General features: G+C 49.2%; 3 protein-coding genes across 9 annotated transcripts; 1 reads left to right on the top strand and 2 right to left on the bottom strand.

Moving 5' to 3' along the window:
• Window positions 1–2,435: 2,435 nt before the first annotated feature.
• Window positions 2,436–6,388, bottom strand: Ssr4 (signal sequence receptor subunit 4). 3 transcript variants are annotated; one of them, XM_021187887.2, is made up of 6 exons: window positions 6,110–6,388; window positions 4,318–4,436; window positions 3,391–3,465; window positions 3,145–3,234; window positions 2,841–2,906; window positions 2,436–2,610 (listed from the first exon to the last, which is right to left on the bottom strand). In XM_021187887.2, the coding sequence occupies exons 1-6, from the start codon at window positions 6,174–6,176 to the stop codon at window positions 2,506–2,508; spliced, it is 522 nt and encodes a 173-aa protein (XP_021043546.1). In that variant the 5' UTR covers window positions 6,177–6,388; the 3' UTR covers window positions 2,436–2,505. The 3 variants fall into 3 exon arrangements, with proteins under 3 accessions (XP_021043546.1, XP_021043547.1, XP_029389835.1); XM_021187888.2 differs by having other exon boundaries at window positions 4,318–4,433; XM_029533975.1 differs by having other exon boundaries at window positions 2,562–2,610; window positions 2,841–2,920; window positions 6,110–6,263.
• Window positions 6,389–6,453: 65 nt separating this feature from the next.
• Idh3g (isocitrate dehydrogenase (NAD(+)) 3 gamma) lies at window positions 6,454–14,799 on the top strand. Of its 2 annotated transcripts, XM_021188649.2 has the most exons (13): window positions 6,454–6,641; window positions 11,025–11,066; window positions 11,431–11,442; window positions 11,667–11,764; window positions 11,992–12,104; window positions 12,546–12,606; window positions 12,731–12,863; window positions 13,054–13,187; window positions 13,462–13,564; window positions 13,654–13,800; window positions 14,066–14,160; window positions 14,248–14,308; window positions 14,591–14,799. In XM_021188649.2, the coding sequence occupies exons 1-13, from the start codon at window positions 6,561–6,563 to the stop codon at window positions 14,690–14,692; spliced, it is 1,182 nt and encodes a 393-aa protein (XP_021044308.1). In that variant the 5' UTR covers window positions 6,454–6,560; the 3' UTR covers window positions 14,693–14,799. The 2 variants fall into 2 exon arrangements, with proteins under 2 accessions (XP_021044308.1, XP_021044309.1); XM_021188650.2 differs by lacking the exon at window positions 11,431–11,442.
• Srpk3 (SRSF protein kinase 3) lies at window positions 14,792–19,412 on the bottom strand. 4 transcript variants are annotated; one of them, XM_029533973.1, is made up of 15 exons: window positions 19,316–19,412; window positions 19,108–19,238; window positions 18,821–18,929; window positions 18,631–18,718; window positions 18,247–18,334; window positions 17,656–17,762; window positions 17,419–17,584; window positions 17,296–17,321; window positions 16,688–16,820; window positions 16,360–16,599; window positions 16,178–16,251; window positions 15,725–15,832; window positions 15,582–15,651; window positions 15,410–15,502; window positions 14,792–15,257 (listed from the first exon to the last, which is right to left on the bottom strand). In XM_029533973.1, the coding sequence occupies exons 1-15, from the start codon at window positions 19,369–19,371 to the stop codon at window positions 15,073–15,075; spliced, it is 1,674 nt and encodes a 557-aa protein (XP_029389833.1). In that variant the 5' UTR covers window positions 19,372–19,412; the 3' UTR covers window positions 14,792–15,072. The 4 variants fall into 4 exon arrangements, with proteins under 4 accessions (XP_029389833.1, XP_021044305.1, XP_021044306.1 ...); XM_021188646.2 differs by having other exon boundaries at window positions 14,795–15,257; window positions 16,178–16,278; XM_021188647.2 differs by having other exon boundaries at window positions 14,842–15,257; window positions 16,178–16,278; window positions 16,688–16,817.
• Window positions 19,413–19,501: the final 89 nt, after the last annotated feature.

Genomic DNA, 19,501 nt, shown 5'->3' with positions numbered 1-19,501 from the left:
AACCTTTTCCAGGTGATGGAACTTTAAAATGTACCACTTGTTTGGTGCCTGTCAGGCTTGGTGAAGCTCATTGGATGCTACAAGATGCCCCTGCTCCCTACCTACACCCCAAGAATAAAGCAAGCTGCCTTTTTGCTGTTAATGTGGACTTGTGTTCATCGCCATCATGCTATTTGTGTTGGGAAATGTCAGTATATTAGTTCCTGAATGCCCAGATTTTACAGCAGATTGGTGGTGGGCAAGATGCCAAGATGGGTGTGAGTAGGAAATCTAAGGGCCCATTCCTAGAAGCTGAGTTCTATTGCTGGGAAGGCTGGGTCTGGGTGGGAATACATATGACAGTCCTGCTGGTGAATAGGGAGAGAATAGGAAATGGTGAGAATGAGAAAGCAGGGGCTAGATACTAGTTCCAGATTCTTTTAGGAGCCTTTCCAATAGTTTTAGCTTTGGATTCTTTGAAAAACACAGTAATACTACATATTTTCATTTCAATCTCAGGAGTGGAGTATGGGGCTGTTTAAGATTGTCCATATCAACTATGGTTTGACACATGCTCTAGCAGAAGTGTGATTTTGCCAGCTGCAGAGTTTTCTGTGATTATGTGATCTTTAGAATTAAAGCAATGGGGTGGGTTGTTGGTTGCTGTTGGTTAGTCAAGTTACATTTTGAGCACTACAAAGAAACATATTAACCTGATCAAACTTTCCCCAAGGAATTTGATCAGCAAGTAGTCTAAGGATAACCTTGCCTCCTTTCCTATTTTCTCTGCTGAAAGACTGAAAGAAAACTTACAAAGTAGCAAAAGATTGCTACATTTTCTAGCTCTACGGCCCTTTCAGTGAAGGAGACCAAGGTCAAGTATTCCTTGGGCATCCCTTCAGCTACTGGGAACTTCTGGAGTCATCTCATTGTTCTGATGGTGGGTTCTCAGGACCAGGAGGTGGGCCGGTACTGCTCTAAAGGTTATATTGTGTTGACTGGCTCATAGAGAGGTGGCACCAGGGCAGCTGACAGTTACTGATAGCTTGGAACATCAACTTCATACTTGGCTGTCATTGCCATCTAGCAAGGTGGTGAAGCCAGATCTAGATACAGCAACTGGTCCGCGAACAGCTGTTGCCATTTCCTTACTATACACAGAAAGTCATTTGCCATTTGTTCCTTAACAGCCAATGGGAGAAGCTACTTCTCCCTCTTCTGGCCTTTCTTGATCCTGCTGCTTACCTAGTGTCCAATCCTGATAGTCTCAGCACTACTCCTTAGTGCATCCCAGATTCATCCCAAGACCTGGGGATGGCAGACACTGTCTTGGATGAACTTGAATCATAAGCTGTGTTCACGTCATCCAGGTCACCTTCCAGTCTCCCAGCCAACACCCAACCACCCACAGAGGTTAAGGAGCCCCCACCATTCTTGGGGTGTGGCCAGCTCTTTGAATGACCTATCCTGGAGAAATGACTAGAGAAGTGGCTTTATGCATGTGGTAGGATGCATTTACTTGGGATTTGCATGCAGCCTCTTCCCAACTAGCCTTCCATGGCACTAAGGAGCACTAATCAAGTGGCCAGTGGCCAGCCTGTGCAAAAAGATGGCATGGGACGCTACTACAAGCAGGCTTCCTGGCTCATACTTCACCTCAGTAGAGAACACCTCTTGGGAGGTATGAGAGGCTGTTCTTCAAAACTCCTGCACTGAACTGGATGCTGTGAGCAGCAGCAGACCAGGAAGAAACATGGGAGTGGCTAGGGTTAGGGTTCCGACTCCAGGAGCGTTCCCCTATGCTTAGGGCAGGTGTTACATGTGACAACTTGAAGTGCATTAGCACTTGCATTCAGCCCCCACAAAGATTAAGGCTAGCTTTAACTTGGTGATAGCTCTGACTGCCAAATCTGAGGGAGATTAGGAAAGGTGGCAAGCCCAACCACAAGGTGCAATTAAGAGCCCTCCAACCCAAAGCAGTTCAAGAGACTCGCAGGGTCCTGCATCCCTAGGCTGACCATGGGAAGATTTCCTGACAAAAGCCAGAGGGTGACCCAGATCTGCCCTGGGGACTAGTGAGGAAAGGAAAGATGGCATTTCCCCTGCCCCCACTTCCCCAGTTTTTCCAAGATAGTGTTTCTCTGTATATCCCTGGCTGTCTAGGAACTCACTCTGTAGACCAAGCTGGCCTTAAACTCAGTGATTTACCTGCCTCTGCCTCCTGAGTACTGGGATTTAGGCTTGTACCACCACTGCCCAGCCAAGATGGTCTTATTTCAAAGAGGCCACACACTAGAAAAGAGAAGACCAAGGCCCAAGACATCCTGACAAACAGGACAAGGACAGAGAAAACAGAGGACATTGGAGAAAATATAGCTCTGCTCAGTATTACTGCTGTCCAGGCAGACAAGGGCAGCTGGATCCCCAGCTCTCCCCATAGACACAGGAGCCCCGTGTCTTGAATGTACTCATGTCAAATAGTGACTGTTTATTGAAAGAAGCAATGGAGGGCTGAAGTTGCTGCCCTCAGGCCTGGATGTGGCTCTTTGCACTGAAAGCTAGGTAGTAGATCACTATGCCAATTACTGCAGCCAGCACCTCTGTAGAGACCCAAGGCCCATTCCAGGTACCCTGTAAAAAAAAAGAGAGAGAGAGAGAGAAGAAAAAAAAAGTAGAAGACCAAAAGACAGCTCAGGGGAGTGCCAGGGAGTGGAGCAGTAACCCTTAATCACTTGTTCTCAGGACACACAGATCAACAGCAGCCCAGAACCTGGGCTGCAGAGGATCAGAGCTTTCCCTTAGACAACCCAAAAAGATGAGGTGTGCCCTGTATTCTCTGCTTCCAAGACAAGGGCACTTACCCGATGGTCCACACTGACTGTGAACAGGGGTGGAATGATAGAAACGTCCTCATTATTTCTTTGAGCCTGTAAGGGAGGTGCTGGGGTCAAGAAGTGCTGGGTAGGTTGCCAAGATAAGGGAGAAATGAGCAAGAGACAAAGAAGGAAGCAGGGGCAGAAGCGCAGGAAGACAACCACTTGTCCTGGCCCCTAGAGTGCTGATGTTGCAGAAGGGGAATACAGAATGACCAGGGTAAAGAGGACTTCAGAAATGGGGCATGCCCTCCCTCCTTGGGGCCTCAGAGGAGTTCCAGATGATACTCACCTTCCTTAGGAGGCTGTAGGACTCTTCATCAAAGAATCTGACCTCATAGGTGCCTGCATGAGCGCTCTTGTGCTCCAGGCTCCAGGACACCTGATTGGGTGTTTGGTAAGGGGCAGGCATAGCAGATACATGGGGGATTACTCTGCCAGTGCTGGCACAATACTACCATGAGCAGTGCTTAAATCTTTGGTCTCTAACCCTGCTTTGAACCATTTCCCGGACAACCCTGGATGCAGTATCCCTTACCTGATATCGACCCACATCCTGGCCGCGGGTTACAGGAAATTGTTTTCCACTAACGTCGGCATAAAGAGCCATGTTCTGGATGGGGGGGGGAGTAATAAAAACAAGAATCATATTTTCCTCTCTTCTCTGTGCATACATAGAATCCCCCATTGTGCTGCCCAAAGCAGTACTATGCCTGGGGAGGGAGAGTAGGCCAGCAGAGGGCTATATTATGTTGGTAGGGGTTGCTGTGGAAGGCTCAGGAAATGGGCCTGCCACAGCCCAGAGCCATGCTAGGCCTTACCCATGGACACTGTCATGTATTTCTTCATCTGTTTCCCTAGAGGTGAACAGAACTACATATCCCTTACAACCAGTTTATCCTAACCCACAACAAGCCTGTTAGCTGTACACAGGGTAGGGATGATAAAAATGGCCTTGTTATTTCTTAGAGCTTGAGAAGGAAGTACCAAATGAGGTGTTTAACCCTAGGAGTATTGTGTCGTTCCCACCCCCCCCAAAAGTTCCGATTTCTTTCTTTAGATTTTTGAAAGAGCAGGTTAAAGGGTTCAGGCTGGAGTTTTTCTATTTTAAACTTACAGAACATTCATACAGACACACACTCAGGCAAACTACAACCAGAAAAAAGATAAGAGGGGCCTGACCCTAGTTCTTTCTCCCATTCCAGACATTCATCCAGGAAACAGTGGGGTGTCTACCCACATTACTGCATGGAGGCAAAGCATACCAAGCAGGTCAGGAAAATGCTCTTGAAGTACTTGCTAGGATCTGGCCTCGCTGTGCCCTCATCTCTCCTGCACCCTGTGAATTGGAATCCTTATTCTCCCTGTTGATAGGATCCTCAGGTCACTGTCAACTGCCAGTGAATGAATCTGCCACCCTCATCTCTTCCCCTGTACCCTCTCTGCTGAGTCCCTACTGTCTCACCTGGACCCTGTTCTTGCAGGTCAGTGAGATCTCCACGATGAATACAGTCTCTGTAGAAATGACAGCATCTGAAGTTGTATAGTAAGAAGGGGTGATCTGGGGTTCCAGGCAGGCCTCTGCTGTGGAGAAGAGGCAAAGCCAATTTGTGTGTTCCAGGCAAAAGGGCTTACCCTGGCTCCACCTCTCAGACTCGGTGAGCTGAGGATACCCAAATTCTTCTATTCCTGACAGAAGGTGGGGTCTGGGAGATGGATCCTAGTACTCAGTCAGAATTATAGTGGAAGGGGCCAGAGTGAGGTAGGGAAAGCTCTGCAGAGGTAAGCCTGGATGCAACAACATGGAAGCAACAGCCATGTTTGAGGCAGGTAGGAGGCTGATGAAATTAGTATCTGAATCTATGATAGGGAGGCCACAAAGCAGCTCACCTGCTCCTAAAGTACACCAGAAGCCCAGTGTGCCAAGGCAGCCTCAATTCAGAGCTTCCTCAATAGCCTACTGAAAGCATTCTGTAGACACTAAATGGGATGTTGTTAACACACAGGAACTTCCAAGAAAAGGGTCTCTAGACCCATCCAGGTGACAGAATGTCAAGACTGGTTCTAGTGCTTCCTGAGAGAAGTAAATTCTGGGCCCAAACACCAAACCTGCCCCTGTAAACTAAACACCTCTGAGGAAAAGTTCTCATCCAACTCTTCTCCAAATGTGATGTCTTGAAAGAATGACCAATTAAGCTGGAGAAGACCTTGTACTGGCATAAATAGCAAGAGGAATATGCCTGGGAATGGTTCTCAAGGCCATAGTCCACCAACCCTTCTGTGATCTGCTCAGCTGGGCCTTTCCCTGTAGACACTATGGAACCCCTAATAGGTTTTACAGCCAAATTTGTCCTTTTTTTTTTCTTTTTTTTCTGAGACAGGGTTTCTCTGTGTAGTCCTGGCTGTCCTGGAACTCACTCTGTAGACCAGGCTGGACTCGAACTCAGAAATCCGCCTGCCTCTGCCTCCCAAGTACTGGGATTAAAGGCGTGTGCCACCACTGCCCGACTCAGGTTTGTCTTTTTAAGACACTGCTAACAACAGACTGCAGAATTCTCTGAGGGGTCGGTAGGAGGGATGGCCAGAGGCTACCTGTATGTACAGAAACCAAATCGTCTTTAGTTCATTCAGACTCTCAGGTCTGAGGTGCTAACCACTTTCAAAACATATGCCCACACTCCAGATTGCGCTCAACCACACCACCATGTTACAAATGTCTCACAAATATCAATGGGTTTGTGCACGGTTCAATTTTGCTATGAACTTTGGGGTGGATATACCAAGGCTTCATGAAAAGTCGAGGCTCTGGGCACTAAAACCCCTTGCTCACTTCACTCGTTCCCTATCTAACTCGCCTAGTGCCCGTACTCTGATCTGCCTCCCTCTCTTAGCTTTCTCTTGGGGAAGCCTGGGTATGCAGCATTGGTTCCTAGCTGCCAGCACTGCTCTTGTGCGACTACCTTTTGACACAGGAACCAGGGACATACATATCACCTTCCCTGCTGGACCTGGCGGTCGGAGCATGGTACTGCTTTGGGGCTCTCCCAAAAGCAGACAAGGAAGCAACCTGGCTGCCGGGTAAACGTGTGTGTGGTGCTTTGGTCACCACGACACGACACCCATCGGGGGAAGATCCCATCAGTACCGACGAGCCCCTAAAAGGGCCAGATCCCCACCTCGCGCACACCCTTCCTCCCCCAGCACCACCTGCCAACGGCAGGGGCGCGCCCCGAAACAAGCTCCGGCCAGGCCGCTACCTGAGCAGCAAGATAGGCCAGACAGCAGGAGTAGCGCCAGGGCGCCGAAAGATGCCATCGCCGCCATCGCCTCTTCTCTTCCGAGGGGAAAAGAGAGCAAGCCACCCTGGACATGCGGAGCAGACGAGGAAGCGCGATGCGTAAGCGGCCTCAGCACCCAATCGTGCGTCGGCGGGCTGGGTCGGGCATGGTGACGTCGCTGGCGGCACTGACGTGTCCGCTTCCCTAGCCAGGGTCCCAACCGGTCGTACTTCCCTCCTTCTCAGCCTTCCCCTCCCCAAGATGGCGGAACAGTGCTCTAGGCACCGGAAGGGGGCGTAAGAACCAGTGTGACCGTGCGCGTGCGTAGTGCTAGTCGTTTCTCAACCAGTACCCCGGATTTCTCGCCGTGCCCGACTGTCGCGAGAACGGTGCTTAATGTTTTGACCTGTAGAGGTCCTCACTTTTCATCATGGCGCTGAAGGTGGCGATAGCTGCTGGCGGTGCTGCAAAGGCAATGCTCAAGCCAGCTCTCCTCTGCCGTCCTTGGGAGGTGAGTGGTGAATGGACGGTGGGACAGTTGCAGCGCTTACCGAGGGACTTAACACCCAATTAAGACCCGGAGTCGGGTAACGGCTCTTTGAGCAAACACGAAATTCGATTGGCTGTGCGAGCCTTAGGAGGGGCGGGGAGAGGGCTGCACTCTGGGGTTCACTGGTTGCTTCTGCTGTCAGTGAGGAGGTTGGCCGAAATTGACTTTGATCTGTCTCCTCTTTGCCTTCCTCCGGAAGGGTTGGGAAGGTAGACCTCAGTAGCTAGGTGTCCCTTCCGTAGTGTCCTTGTGGAAGCCCTTTTGAAGAGGCCACGTGTCCTGGCCCACCTTGCATGTACCATCTAGACCGGTTTCTGGACTCAGTTCCTCCTTGGTTTTCCCTCTCTTAGACTGCATTGTCCTTGTGGAGGTGGAAAATCAGACTTCACCAGTACCTCTGTGTGTGTGTCTCTCTCTCTGTGTCCCTGCGCCCACTCCCCCGGTTTCTCTCTGTCTCGTCGAACACGCGGTTTCTCTCTGTGGCCTGGAACTCACACTGTAGATCAGGCTGTCCTTGAACTCAGAAATCCTCCTGCCTCTGCTTCCCAAGTTATGGGATTAATTAAAGGTGTGCACCGCCACCATCTGGCTATCAATAATTCTTGATCCCTCCAGATCTTCTGCCTCCCAAGCACCTTGATACTTGATTCTAGCTAAAAGACCAACAAACAAGCCCAAGCCCCTGTAATGAGAGTGAACCAGGGTTCTAAGACTGGAAGCCTCTAGGGCTTTGCTTTCCTGGTTCTTTCTTTGGAGTCTTGGTTATCTGGGTTAGCTCCTGGGTAGCACTGTTTAGCACCAGAAAACCAACAACTAGCTCTGGAGAATACGAGCTATGACCTTCAGGCCTTGCTCTTCCACTAACCCAGAATATGGCATTAGGCCAGCTCTCTTCTCTCTCTGGGTTCCAGTGAGGAGAGAGGACTTTGTGTTCTCAAAACATTTGCTAACTCTGACCTTTCAGAATGCCATGTTTTTGTTTGTTTGTTTGTTTTTTGTTTGTTTGGGTTTGTTTTGTTTTTGTTTTTTGTTTGTTTTTTTGCCTGCAGTCTCTTCTGCTTACCACATTTCTCCTCTGTTGTCTGGGGAAGGGAGCTACATATGCTATATGAAATCCTATTTAAAATAGGGACTTCTGGTTCAGCCAGATGGCTGAGTGGGTAAAGGCACCTGCCTCCAAGCTTGGATACCAAGGTTTTTTTTTTGTTTTTTTGTTTTTTGTTTTTTGTTTTTTGTTTTTTTTTTTTTTGGTTTTTTTGAGACAGGGTTTCTCTGTGCAGTCTTGGCTGTCCTGGAACTCACTCTGTAGACCAGGCTGGCCTCGAACTCAGAAATCCACCTGCCTCTGCCTCAGATACCAAGTCTGATCCTTGGAATTCTTATAAAATGCAAGGAGAAAAAGGACCCCACAGAATCATCTTCTGATTGTCACACATGTGTGCTATGGCTTCTTCCACATTGTTGAGGAAAGACCAGCAGCATATAGAGGATTACTAGAGGCCCTGATGACTCCAGAAGCTAGGTTTCTGTAAACTCTTAATGAAGACCTTTCCTCCTGAATGTTTGTGTGTCTTTGTTGGAATGGGACTAGCAGTGAAATGATTGGTAGCCAGGCAGGGCTTTGCCCTGAGACTGATTGTCCTGGGTATAGGAACCCGTATAGAGAACTCAAGGTCTTGAGTCCTGCTGGTTGACACCCCCTGAGAAATCATGCTATCATTATTGGTAATTGACCAAACACAAACATGACAAAGGAAGAAGCCTTAGGAAAACATCAAGTATGGGAGTCCGTCAGCAGGAGATTGAACCACCCTGGACCTTTGTCTTTCTGCAGACTAGCTAAGGATGATGACTGAGCAGAAAGACTTGTGTTCTCCTCAGCCTGCCTCATACTGGGCTTCTTTGATTGGACAATTGGACTCAAGAGGGAGAGCTTTGTAACCCCCTAAAAGAAACTATCCATATCTGTATATAGCAAGATCAGGGGCCTGTGGTTGGGACATTTTCTAGGACTGGGACAATGCCCACTGTAACATTTGGCATAGGAGGCAGTTAAGGGATAGATTCAGCCCTAGCCATGATGTTGCCATCTGTGAATGGGTTGCACAGATTTTGAGCCACACCTGGTGCAGGCTCTTAGAAGGCTGGATCATCGCCACAGCTAAAGTTCAGGAGGAATTAACTACTGGGAGTTACAGGGGTCATCCTTGCATCTCCCAAGGATGCTAGTTTTGAACTCTGACTAAGAGGCTGGTAGAGTGAAGGGTGGTATACTTTAGCTCATCTCCATCCTGCTGGAGCTTGTGAACAGCTTGAATACCTCCTTTTGGTTAGTTTTTTTCAGCAGACGAATGAAGTTGTTGTCTCCATTCTATGGATTGACTAATCCCCCCACTTTTGTTTTTCAAAGCAAAGTTTCATGTAGTTCAGACTGACCTTAAGATTTCTTTGTATATGAGGATGGTCTTGAATTTCTGATCCTCCTGCCTCTACCTTCTAGGTACAAGGACTACAGATATGTGCTGCCATGCCTTGCTTCTGTTTCATGGATTTTTTTTATGTAGATCCAAAGCCATTTCTAGATTAGCAGATGGTGGATTTGGTCTCAGATATCCTTGGTCTCCATCTGTTTCTTCATTTTCTGATGTGCTTATTCACCTAGAAAATGTACCTTGTGGTTCCAGCTCTGGACCAGGTGCTGTGCTAGATCTTGGAGTGACAGTAGAGGGTGAAACAAACATGTGCTCTATTCTCATAGGCTAGGACGAGAGCAAGGAGGTGATAATCAGGTAGAGTGATGTCTCTTAGAGGAGTAGGGGTAGGGTGTAAGTAGGACTTAGCAGTCTAGGGAGACTCCTAGGAAGAGAGGAAATGTATGCTACCTTCTCAAGGAAGGCATGGAGACCTTACAGACAAGATGAATCTGATATTGGCAATTACTAGAAAGAAAACAAGTAGTGGCTGCATATATGGTGAGGAACCCTTAGGGCTTGATCCTAGTGGTCAACCTTCCTACCTCTTAGCTTGGGCTATTGAGTGGCATTCCTGCATTGTTAGTGCCTAGGTAACTGAGCATCTTGTAACTGTGGGCCAGGGGAACCCAGAGAGGAACGGTCAGATTCTACCTGAGCCTTCTGGTCTTTCTGAAAGAATGCATGACCCTAGAAAATGGCTACAGTGTCTCAGCTATTGGATAGAATATTATGCTACTGTCTGATGGATGAGTGGCAAAGAATCCTCAAGTTACAAGGAAGAACTTGGCTGTACCATGCTACTACTTCTTCAGGTATTCCTAAGTGAGTGGGTCACAGCAGGGAGGGGAGGAAACCTTTCCTGTGGAGCTGAGGACATAGCCTCTCCCTACAGGACAGTGGGTCACTTCTTAGCACCTGGTCCATCTGGCCCAAACAGCGTTTTCTCTGAAACTGTCAGAGTGTCACCAGCATGGCCAAACATAGCTGCTTCCCACTCATGAGATTGGGGACATTTACCAATCATCCAAGCTACACCACAAAGCAGCTTACAGTCCCTTGTGAAAATACCTGTCAGCGGTCTTCCAGAAATGGCTGTATTTTTCTCTATATTTGATTTTTATTTCTGTTCTGAAGGACCATTCCCTAGAGGTGACAGTGCTTACCTCAGGGCAGTGTCTATTTCTTCCTTACCTTTCCATTTTGCATTTACTATACCGACTGTGTATTGGCTTTGTAATAAGGAAAGACATGAAATTATCCCTCAGAGTTTGTGGCTTGCTGAGATATTTCCATGTGTGCACAAGTGTGTGTGTTTGTGTGTGTGAATATAATGCGTGTGTATGAAACTATGTGTATTAGGTATACATGTGCCCATGCACACATGCCTTGTGTCTTTTGCAATATGTCAAGTTTGCCAGTCTTTCTGCTTATACATATAACAACAACAACAACAGGCCAAAAGAGAATCAGAAGCCAATACAAAAGTGGGGATGCGGACATACAGTTCTGGTTTTAGAGACAAGGCCTCATTCTGTCACTGTGATTGGCCTAGAACTCACTATGAAGACCAAGGCCTTGAACTCAGAGATCTATTTACCTCTGCCTCCTGGGTGCTGGAATTAAAACTTCTGTGCCTACCTCATACAGTTTTTATTATATTGACCCACAAGGATAGTAAAGTGTTGAGGCAACTTTATCTGGTGTTCCTGTGGGACAATTGTTAATAAAAGGGGCTTTGGAATGTCCTAGACACATTGTGAACTGCTGTTTACCGGTATCAGTTTCTCTTTGCTAAGAGCTAGGGTAGCTCTTGCCAATTTGACTTTTGGAACTGAACAGCTAACATTGTCATCTGGGTTCTCTTTGACAGGTTCTGGCTGCCCATGTGGCCTCCCGAAGGAGCATTTCCTCAGTAAGTACCTGCCTTGGATGTGTGCTTGTATATGAACACATACATGTGGGGGAGAGCTGTGGTCATATATTTCCATGTGTGCACAAGTGTGTGTGTTTGTGTGTGTGAATATAATGCGTGTGTATGAGACTATGTGTATTAGGTATACATGTGCCCATGCACACATGCCTTGTGTGTCTTTGCTCCCTGGCCTTCCTGTCCTTCCCTCCAAGGCATGGTCTCCAGAGGTCACTCACACCTTCCCTTTCTTTGAGTTGTGTTAGACAGCGTCCCCAGAGAAAAAAAGATCCCAGTTCCTTAGTCACAGCCTTGTTCCTCTAACCTTGGCTCATCCATGTCTTCTTCCTTTCTGTCTTCCCTCTAGCAACAAACAATTGTGAGTATTCTCTGTATTAGATTTGAGGGGCTCTTAGTTGCTTTGGGGTTAACCCAAATCCAGGTGGGATTGAGGAGGTGGTGGATGCTGATAAGGAGCCCCAGGACAGCAATTCTGCCTTGGCTGACCTGTGGATTGGTGCTGGCGGGAAAAAGGGAACTGACTCAAGCCAGAGTGCACATTGGGGTATCCAAGGTTTACCTTCACCCTCTCCCTTCTTCCAGCCTCCATCTGCTAAGTATGGTGGGCGGCATACAGTGACTATGATCCCAGGGGATGGCATCGGCCCAGAGCTCATGTTGCATGTTAAGTCTGTCTTCAGGTATGGAGGGGCTGGACCTTGCCTTCTCTCCCAGGGAAGATTGTATCCCAGGCCCAGCTGGAAGCCCCCCAGAACTTTGTGACCCTCTTGTTTGGTATGGGTAGGCCCAGTTCCCTCTTAGCTGGAGCCAGATCAAGGTGGGAAGCAGCAGGGGAAAAATTGGTATAGATTTCAGGAGGGGTTGTGGAAGGCCCTAGGCTAGCATCTTTAGCCTGACTCTACTGCAGGCATGCATGTGTGCCAGTGGACTTTGAAGAGGTGCATGTAAGCTCCAACGCTGATGAGGAGGACATCCGCAATGCCATCATGGCCATCCGCCGGAACCGTGTGGCCCTGAAGGGTAAGCTCAGGGGCCAGGTTGGGATGCTATACATGATTCCTTTTGTGGGTCCCCATGGCTCCAATTTCATGGATTTTCTGATTCTTGATGACTCTTGTTCTTGGCATCTGGGTAGAGGCTTTTGTGGGCCTGTTAATAGCATGGCTCTTTTATCTCGGTAGCCTGTATAAGCTTGCTCAGTGGCTTCCTCCCACCTCTTCCTTCACTTCACCATGCCTCTGTTAGAATCTGCTTCAACCCATAGTTTTTCTTCAAAAGATCAGAGTTGCTCACTATGGCAGTTACATCCTAGAGTTCAATGAACTATTTTGCTTCTGAAAATGTTCTTCTCCAGTTGGATCAACCTTTGGTGAACATTTCCACATAGCGGGATATGTCAACAGAGCTGAGCCCAGAGGGTTCTTCTCTAAGTTGCCTGTCTTGTTTGCTTTTGTCCTGTAGGCAACATCGAAACAAATCATAACCTGCCACCATCCCACAAATCCAGAAACAACATCCTTCGGTGAGAGCCATGTACATAGACTGGTGGCTTGGTGAAGGCTAGGGTGGGATATTCTGGCATTCATGACCCTGGTTAGTTGCTAGTTGGGTCTGTTTTGATTTTTTTTTTCCGGTCACTCTCCCAGCACCAGCCTAGATCTCTATGCCAACGTCATCCACTGTAAGAGCCTGCCAGGAGTGGTGACCCGACACAAGGACATAGACATCCTCATTGTACGGGAAAACACAGAAGGCGAGTACAGCAGCCTGGAGCATGAGGTAGGCAAAGCTACTTGACCCTCTTGAGTAGGTGGCAATGATTATGGCCAGGGTCAGAGTTGAGGAGAGAACTTCAGAATCAAGGTAAGGTACTGCCACTCAAAGGGCTGGAAAAGCCAGATATACTTAGTAATTAGGCTGCATCCTGTAGTACTCCCATCAAGCCTTTCATCCCCTGGCCTCTTCTCAGAGCGTAGCAGGAGTGGTGGAGAGTTTGAAGATTATCACCAAAGCCAAGTCCCTGCGCATTGCTGAATATGCTTTCAAGCTGGCCCAGGAGAGTGGGCGTAAGAAAGTGACGGCTGTGCACAAGGCCAACATCATGTATGTTTACTCTATACTCTCCTGTCTACTTTGAGCAGTTCCAAGGCAGCTAGAAGGGCCACACACAGGGCTATGTCCCGTTATTCCTGAGGCTCTTTGTCTTACTACACTGCATTCATAGGGGAGGGGAGGTAGATGGGATTATGCTTGTTTTTCTATCTGGAGAACAGGTTACAAGCTAGTCCTTAGGGTTCTATGAGTCTCTGTATACCCTGACTCTCCAGCTGACTGTAGTGAGAGGTTAAGCTGGTGTCTTATATCCCCCATCATCTAGGAAACTGGGTGATGGACTCTTCCTCCAGTGCTGTAGGGAAGTAGCAGCCCACTACCCTCAGATCACCTTTGATAGCATGATTGTAGACAACACAACAATGCAGGTAATTAGCCCAGCTGGCTCCATAGCCTTTTGCTCACCCTTGGTTCTCATGGCTTCTTCAACTCAGCTCACTTCTTTCTTTTCCCACAGCTGGTATCCCGGCCTCAGCAGTTTGATGTCATGGTGATGCCTAATCTCTATGGTAACATTGTCAACAACGTCTGTGCAGGGCTAGTTGGAGGCCCAGGCCTTGTGGCTGGGGCCAACTATGGCCATGTGTATGCAGTATTTGAGACAGTGAGTAGCCAGACACAACTCTGCTGTCTTGCTCTTATAGTGGCCTTGTGTCAGTTGGTATACTACAGCGTTGTGCAGCCATTGGTACTGCTAAAAGGCTAAAGTTTTCTAAAGGAAACCCAGACCCATGAGCATTTCCGTGAAGCCCTAATATGCCTTCATTTGCTGTGTCTGGGATGGGCCTCTATTGGATATGGTACATGAGTAGAATCATCTACCCTGCATTCTTATATTTTCCCAACTACTTCCTTCTTCTCTTTACCAGGCTACAAGGAACACAGGCAAGAGTATTGCCAATAAGAACATTGCTAACCCAACTGCCACACTGCTAGCAAGTTGCATGATGCTAGACCACCTCAAGTAAGTGGGTTGCTCATGTCTGATCATGAGTCCTCTGACTAGCCCCTAAGCACTGAGAATCAAAAGTTTGTTCTCTTCATCCTTTAGGCTCCACTCCTATGCCACTTCCATCCGCAAAGCTGTCTTAGCATCCATGGACAATGAAAATGTAAGGCTCTTCTTATCCCCTCCTTGTCCCACCTTTAGTCTCCCCTCATCTACCCCATGTTGTACTGGTCTGACCAACCCTTTATGCTTTAGGCAGTGACTAACACTGGCTGTGACCTGTAAAGTCACACCTGTAGGGTGGTGTCAGATAGGGTAAGGTTTCTGGGTCTAATCTAGAACTATTGGCCTCCTGGTGCTAGTTCTTTGCCTTTCCAACTATAGGAAACTGTGGGGTTATGGCAGATGTTGGCCTGATGTGTCCAAGCTTCTTGTTTTCCTACAGATGCATACCCCAGACATTGGAGGCCAGGGCACCACATCCCAAGCCATCCAGGACATCATTCGTCACATCCGCATCATTAATGGACGGGCTGTGGAGGCTTAGCTATCCCTACAGTTTTGTTCAGCCTGTCTGTAGGACTCCCTTCTCACTTTAGCACTCCAGCTAGCTTGGGGGACAGGCTCCAGAATAAAGCCACTTCTGTCACAGAACTTGGCCCTGTTCTTCCCTTACTCCAAGACACTGGCATTTCGGTTCCCACTTTATTAAGAAACAAACAGGCAGTTTTCACCATTCAGGAGCATCTAGAAGGATCACAAGTAGACAGGTTGAGATATGGGCCTTGCCCCAGCATCATCCTGCCATGGGGGGTGAGCACCCAGCAGGATGGAAGAACAGCTCCCACAAGGTGGAAGAAGTTGCCTACTTTCCTTCAAGGCACCAAGAGCTAGCATAGCCTCTACTGTCCACAGCTGCAGCAAAACCTATGGATTAAGCCAGGGATGCTGGAGGCAGTCGGCAGCACTGGCCCGCTTCTCAGGGATGTACTCCATCATGGGCAACAGGAAGGCACTGAACTGTGTGGCCTGCTCCAGGGGCCACTCGTACTTCTCCATGAGTACCTCATATAGGCCCCAGTGCTTGAGGTTGTGGATGTGCCGCAGCTCTCCTAGAGGGTGAGCAACGTTAGCCATTGTCCCCAGATAGTCTGGTACCTGTAGTTGTACCCTCAACAGGCACCTATTGTTCTTTCAGAATCAAGGTCCTTGACCTTCCCTCTGCTTTCTTAGCCCCTGTGACCTAAGCCAACTTAATCCCCACCTCTACGGTTGAAGAACTCCCGTGAATATCGGCCTGAGAGAGCAAAAGCTGGAGGGATGTCTCCTAAAAGTTCCACGATATGAGCAATGTGGTCTGTAGGCAAAGAGAAAGTTTGGAGTTGGGGTAGGGTAGCTGGAGGTCCTGAAGCCAAGCCAGGGCATACTTCCCCTACCCTCATCACGACTGTAGTCTTCTCCAGAGTGGGGCTCAAATAGGTAGTCACCAGTGGCCAGCTCAAAAGCCTGGAAAGGAGGGGAGAAGTGAGGCTGTGGCAGGTGTCTGATCCTAGGCATGGAGGCAGCTAAACTAGCATACCATGCATGCTGTGCTCCAGATGTCAGCTGGGGGCCCATACTCAGCACCAATCAGCACCTCCACGGCCCTGTACTGCCGAGTCTGAATATCCTCAGTGAAGTGCTTGTGCTGGAGGAAAAGGGAGCCCCCTTAGGAAAAGCAATCTAGTCCCAGGCTAGCCTGCCCCCACAGCCCACTCCTGCTTTTGGTCCATGAACCTTAGCTCCATGGAACTCTGATTCTTTCTGATTCTGAGTTCCTCAGATGTCCCAGGAGGGACTTTGTCTAGGTGACCTAAGGATAGCCCTTTTCTAGTGGCCCCTGACCATTGCCATGGGCACAGTTCTGGCCTGGCAGAACTCTGATGCTTGGAGAGAGCAGCAAGAAGCAGCTCTTAGTTATATTAAAGGAGACAGACCTAGGGTAGGGCTCCCCAAGACCAAGCACCCTCTCATCCCAGGGTGTTCAGCATACCACCCAGCAGGCGTTGCCAAGGTCTGCAATCTTGATCTTGATCTTGTCTGCATTTTGGGGCTCCAGGGGGTTCACTAGGAGATTGGAAGCACCAAACGGTGCTGAGGAAAGAGGAAGAAGAGAGACTGATCTGGCCCTGCTCTTTATGGTCTTATCTACTACCCACTGTACCCCATACTTACTGCTAGGAGACAGAAGACCTCCAGTCTCACGCTGATTAGATGAACCTGAGAGGATGGAGCAGGAAGCCGTGGAGAACAGGGACCCTGAGAAACCTGATGTCTGTGAGCTGGGACTAAGGCTTCGTTCCCCCCCAGGAACAGGGGAAGAAGAGGCTGGAGAGGGGCCAGCCTTGGTGCCCTCTGGGTGGCAGCCTGAAGAAGAGGTGGAACCGCTGCCCCGTTCTAGTCTTGAGCTGGAGTCTGGGGAAAAGGAGCAGAAGGGCGCATGAGTAGAAGCCTGCAGTCCACATGCAGGCTTAGTAGCCCAGTGCCCTTCCTGACCCCTCACCCTCAACTTGTACAGTGGCCTCCATAGCCTCCAGTCTCTGCAAGTCCCTCAGCCGTTCCTCTAGCAGCCGCTTCTGTTGCTTCCTTTTGCGCCTCATCTTCTTCCTCTTGTTTTTGGACAGCTTGCCAATCTGCTGCCAGAGTCAGGGTCATCCCCCCATGCTTCCTTGTCCAGCCCTGAACCCCAGAAGTAACTCCCATGGGTATCAGAATATGGATACTACCTTCTGTCTCACCCTTATTCCCAACCCCTGGTCCATTTCTCTGCCTCTCCTCCTATCCCCCTACTACTTTGTGGTTTGGGGAGAACCTGGTGGGCCTGCTCTACACTGTTCCTTGTCTACTCCTAGACCTAGATGAAGCTGCCTGAAGTAGCCATGTGGGGTATCACAGTATCCTTCCATTGAGGTGGTAGTAGGCTTATTGGTCACTAGAGGCAGCTTGGAGCACATGACCCACTCTGTCTAATCACTCTCTTCTCAGGTACTCAGCTTTTTAGAAGTTCAAAAGGTAGAACAAGTGTGGCTGAGGATCCAAGCTCCGAGGACATGGCCTCATCTAGCTTGGATTGGAAGAGGAGATAGGGAAAGAGGGGGTACCACAACTTACCAAGACCTCCTGGGGGGCAGTGCTGACTGGGTGTGAGAGGTAGGGAGAGAAAAAAGAACAATAATTCAGGTAGAGATTGAGGTCCAGAGTTGTGGTATCAGTCCCCACACATGTTCTTTGTACCTGTGGAACGGGATGGGGGCTGGGCCCCTGACTGCTGCCACTCTGTGGCTTCAGCAGCCAGGTGCCTGATGTAAGCATCTCCAACACACAGTAAGATGTTCTCAGGCTTGATGTCTGTATGGATGATCTTGCACTTAGTATGAAGGTAGTCCAGACCATGCAGCACCTGGCAAAAGCTACAGCTGAATATCAGCATCCATGCCTAGCCAACCTGAGCAGTGTAGGGACAGCACCTACCTGTCTAACAATGCTCTTGACACAGGGTACAGGCAGACCCTGGTAGTTGGATTTGATGATCCACTTGAGGAGCTGGTGTCCCAGGACCTCTAGCACCATGCATACATCTGGACCTGGAGTGAAGGGCAGTCAGCAACACACAGCTAAGGCACAAACTTACCTACCCTCCATCATGAAGGAGCACTTAGGCTCCAGAAATGCAGAGGTCAGGGAAGTAGGGCTTTCCCTTGACCATCTTGGTGGCCACCACTGTCCCAGTTTATTATTTAGAATGTTTCTATCACTGTCACGGATGTGCCAGTTGGGATGGTACCTCTTGTCATCCTACAGACATCTCACTCCAGCTTTACTCTTCTGCCCAAGTAGGCCTCAAAAGTAGCCTTTTATATTTGGGAGTCACTGAGCAGATAATCACAGATTATCTGATAGTCACAGATAATCACTGTCAACCTAATTACCTGTGTTCCCCCTACTCAGAAACACAAGTGCCCAAAGGGATGAACTTGTTTTATAGGCTCTTCCTGCAAGGGCTAAATCCCATGATGCAGTGTGGATCTTTGACTGCCATATTGCTCATTCTGCAAAGGATACGGACTCCATTAACTCCTGAGATCCTGAAGTCGTCGATAAGTTGAACAATGGTCTCTCTTTTGGGATCACTAGGGTCACTGTCCCTGACCTGGAACAAAAGGCAAGGAGCCACAGATGACTCCAACCTCCTCAACACTGCTCTGCTCATATCCCCTGAAGCACTTCTTATTCCCCCTTTCCCAGTCCAGCTGGGGCCCACTTGAAGAAAGCCAGCTGCCTCTTTCGGGCCTCTGCTCTCCAGGTCCTTTTACTTGGCAGAGTGAGCTGGAGCCTGTCCCCTCTAGGAGCCCCGCCCCACTCTGTAGAGCCCCAGCAGGCCCTGCACCCACATTGCCAGGCTCAAGGTAGTTCAAGGGGCTGGGAGCAGTAGGGGAGGCGCCTTACACATTTCAGGAGCTTGATCTCATCCACGGCTGTCTCTGTGTAATGTCCTGCACTCTTCACCACTTTCAAGGCCACAAAGCGCTTGCGCCTGTAATATGGAGACCCTCATAGGCTGCCAGACCTTGCCAGAGTCACATGGTCTCACGGTGGTGGCCTTAACCAAACCCACAGGCAGATCCCAGCCACTCACTGAATATCCCAGCAGAGCCAGACTGTAGAGAAATGGCCCCAGCCTAGCTTTCGTACCACATGGTACCGCCCATTGAACAAATCACCGATCTTCACTGGGTAGTAACCACCTGCAGAAGGGAGTCAATAGATCAGAGTAGTTTATCTCTCTCCCCTATACCTCAATATCAATGTCCTCCTGGTCATCTGTCTCACGTGGGCCTAGTCTTGGCAAGTTTTTACTCAAGCTGTCCTGAGCCCTTGCTGTGGCAATCTGGCTGGCCACATGCAGCCAGGGCCAGGCCTTACCCTTGCAGTAGTCCTTAGGGTCTTCCTGTTCCTCATCATCAGAGCCCAGGAGTCCCTGCAGCAAACGAGGTGCTGACGTGGCTGGAGTTAATTCAGAGCCTGAGGACTCAGGCCCACAGGAAGTCTGAGAGCTGTGGGTGAAGAGGGAGGATGCAGACAGTGAGCTCACAAGGAGCAGGGGACCCCAGTCTCCCCAGCCTGGTCATACCTGCTGCTGCTGCCGCCACAATCCACACTACCACTACCACCAGCATTGGCACTCATCCTGGTGTCGCAGCCCAAAGCTCTGGTGCACTGAACCGCTGTTCCTGTGGGGCCCAGCCGTGGCCAGTGCATTTATAGCTTCTGCCGCTGATCTCACTCGCCTTTATAAATAGCCTCCCAGCTGCTCAGC

This window comes from Mus pahari, chromosome X (assembly GCF_900095145.1).
Source record: "Mus pahari chromosome X, PAHARI_EIJ_v1.1, whole genome shotgun sequence".
Classification (NCBI taxonomy): Eukaryota; Metazoa; Chordata; class Mammalia; order Rodentia; family Muridae; genus Mus; species Mus pahari.
Note: the sequence above shows the minus strand (reverse complement) of the source record. Positions and strands in the feature narration are given on the sequence as shown.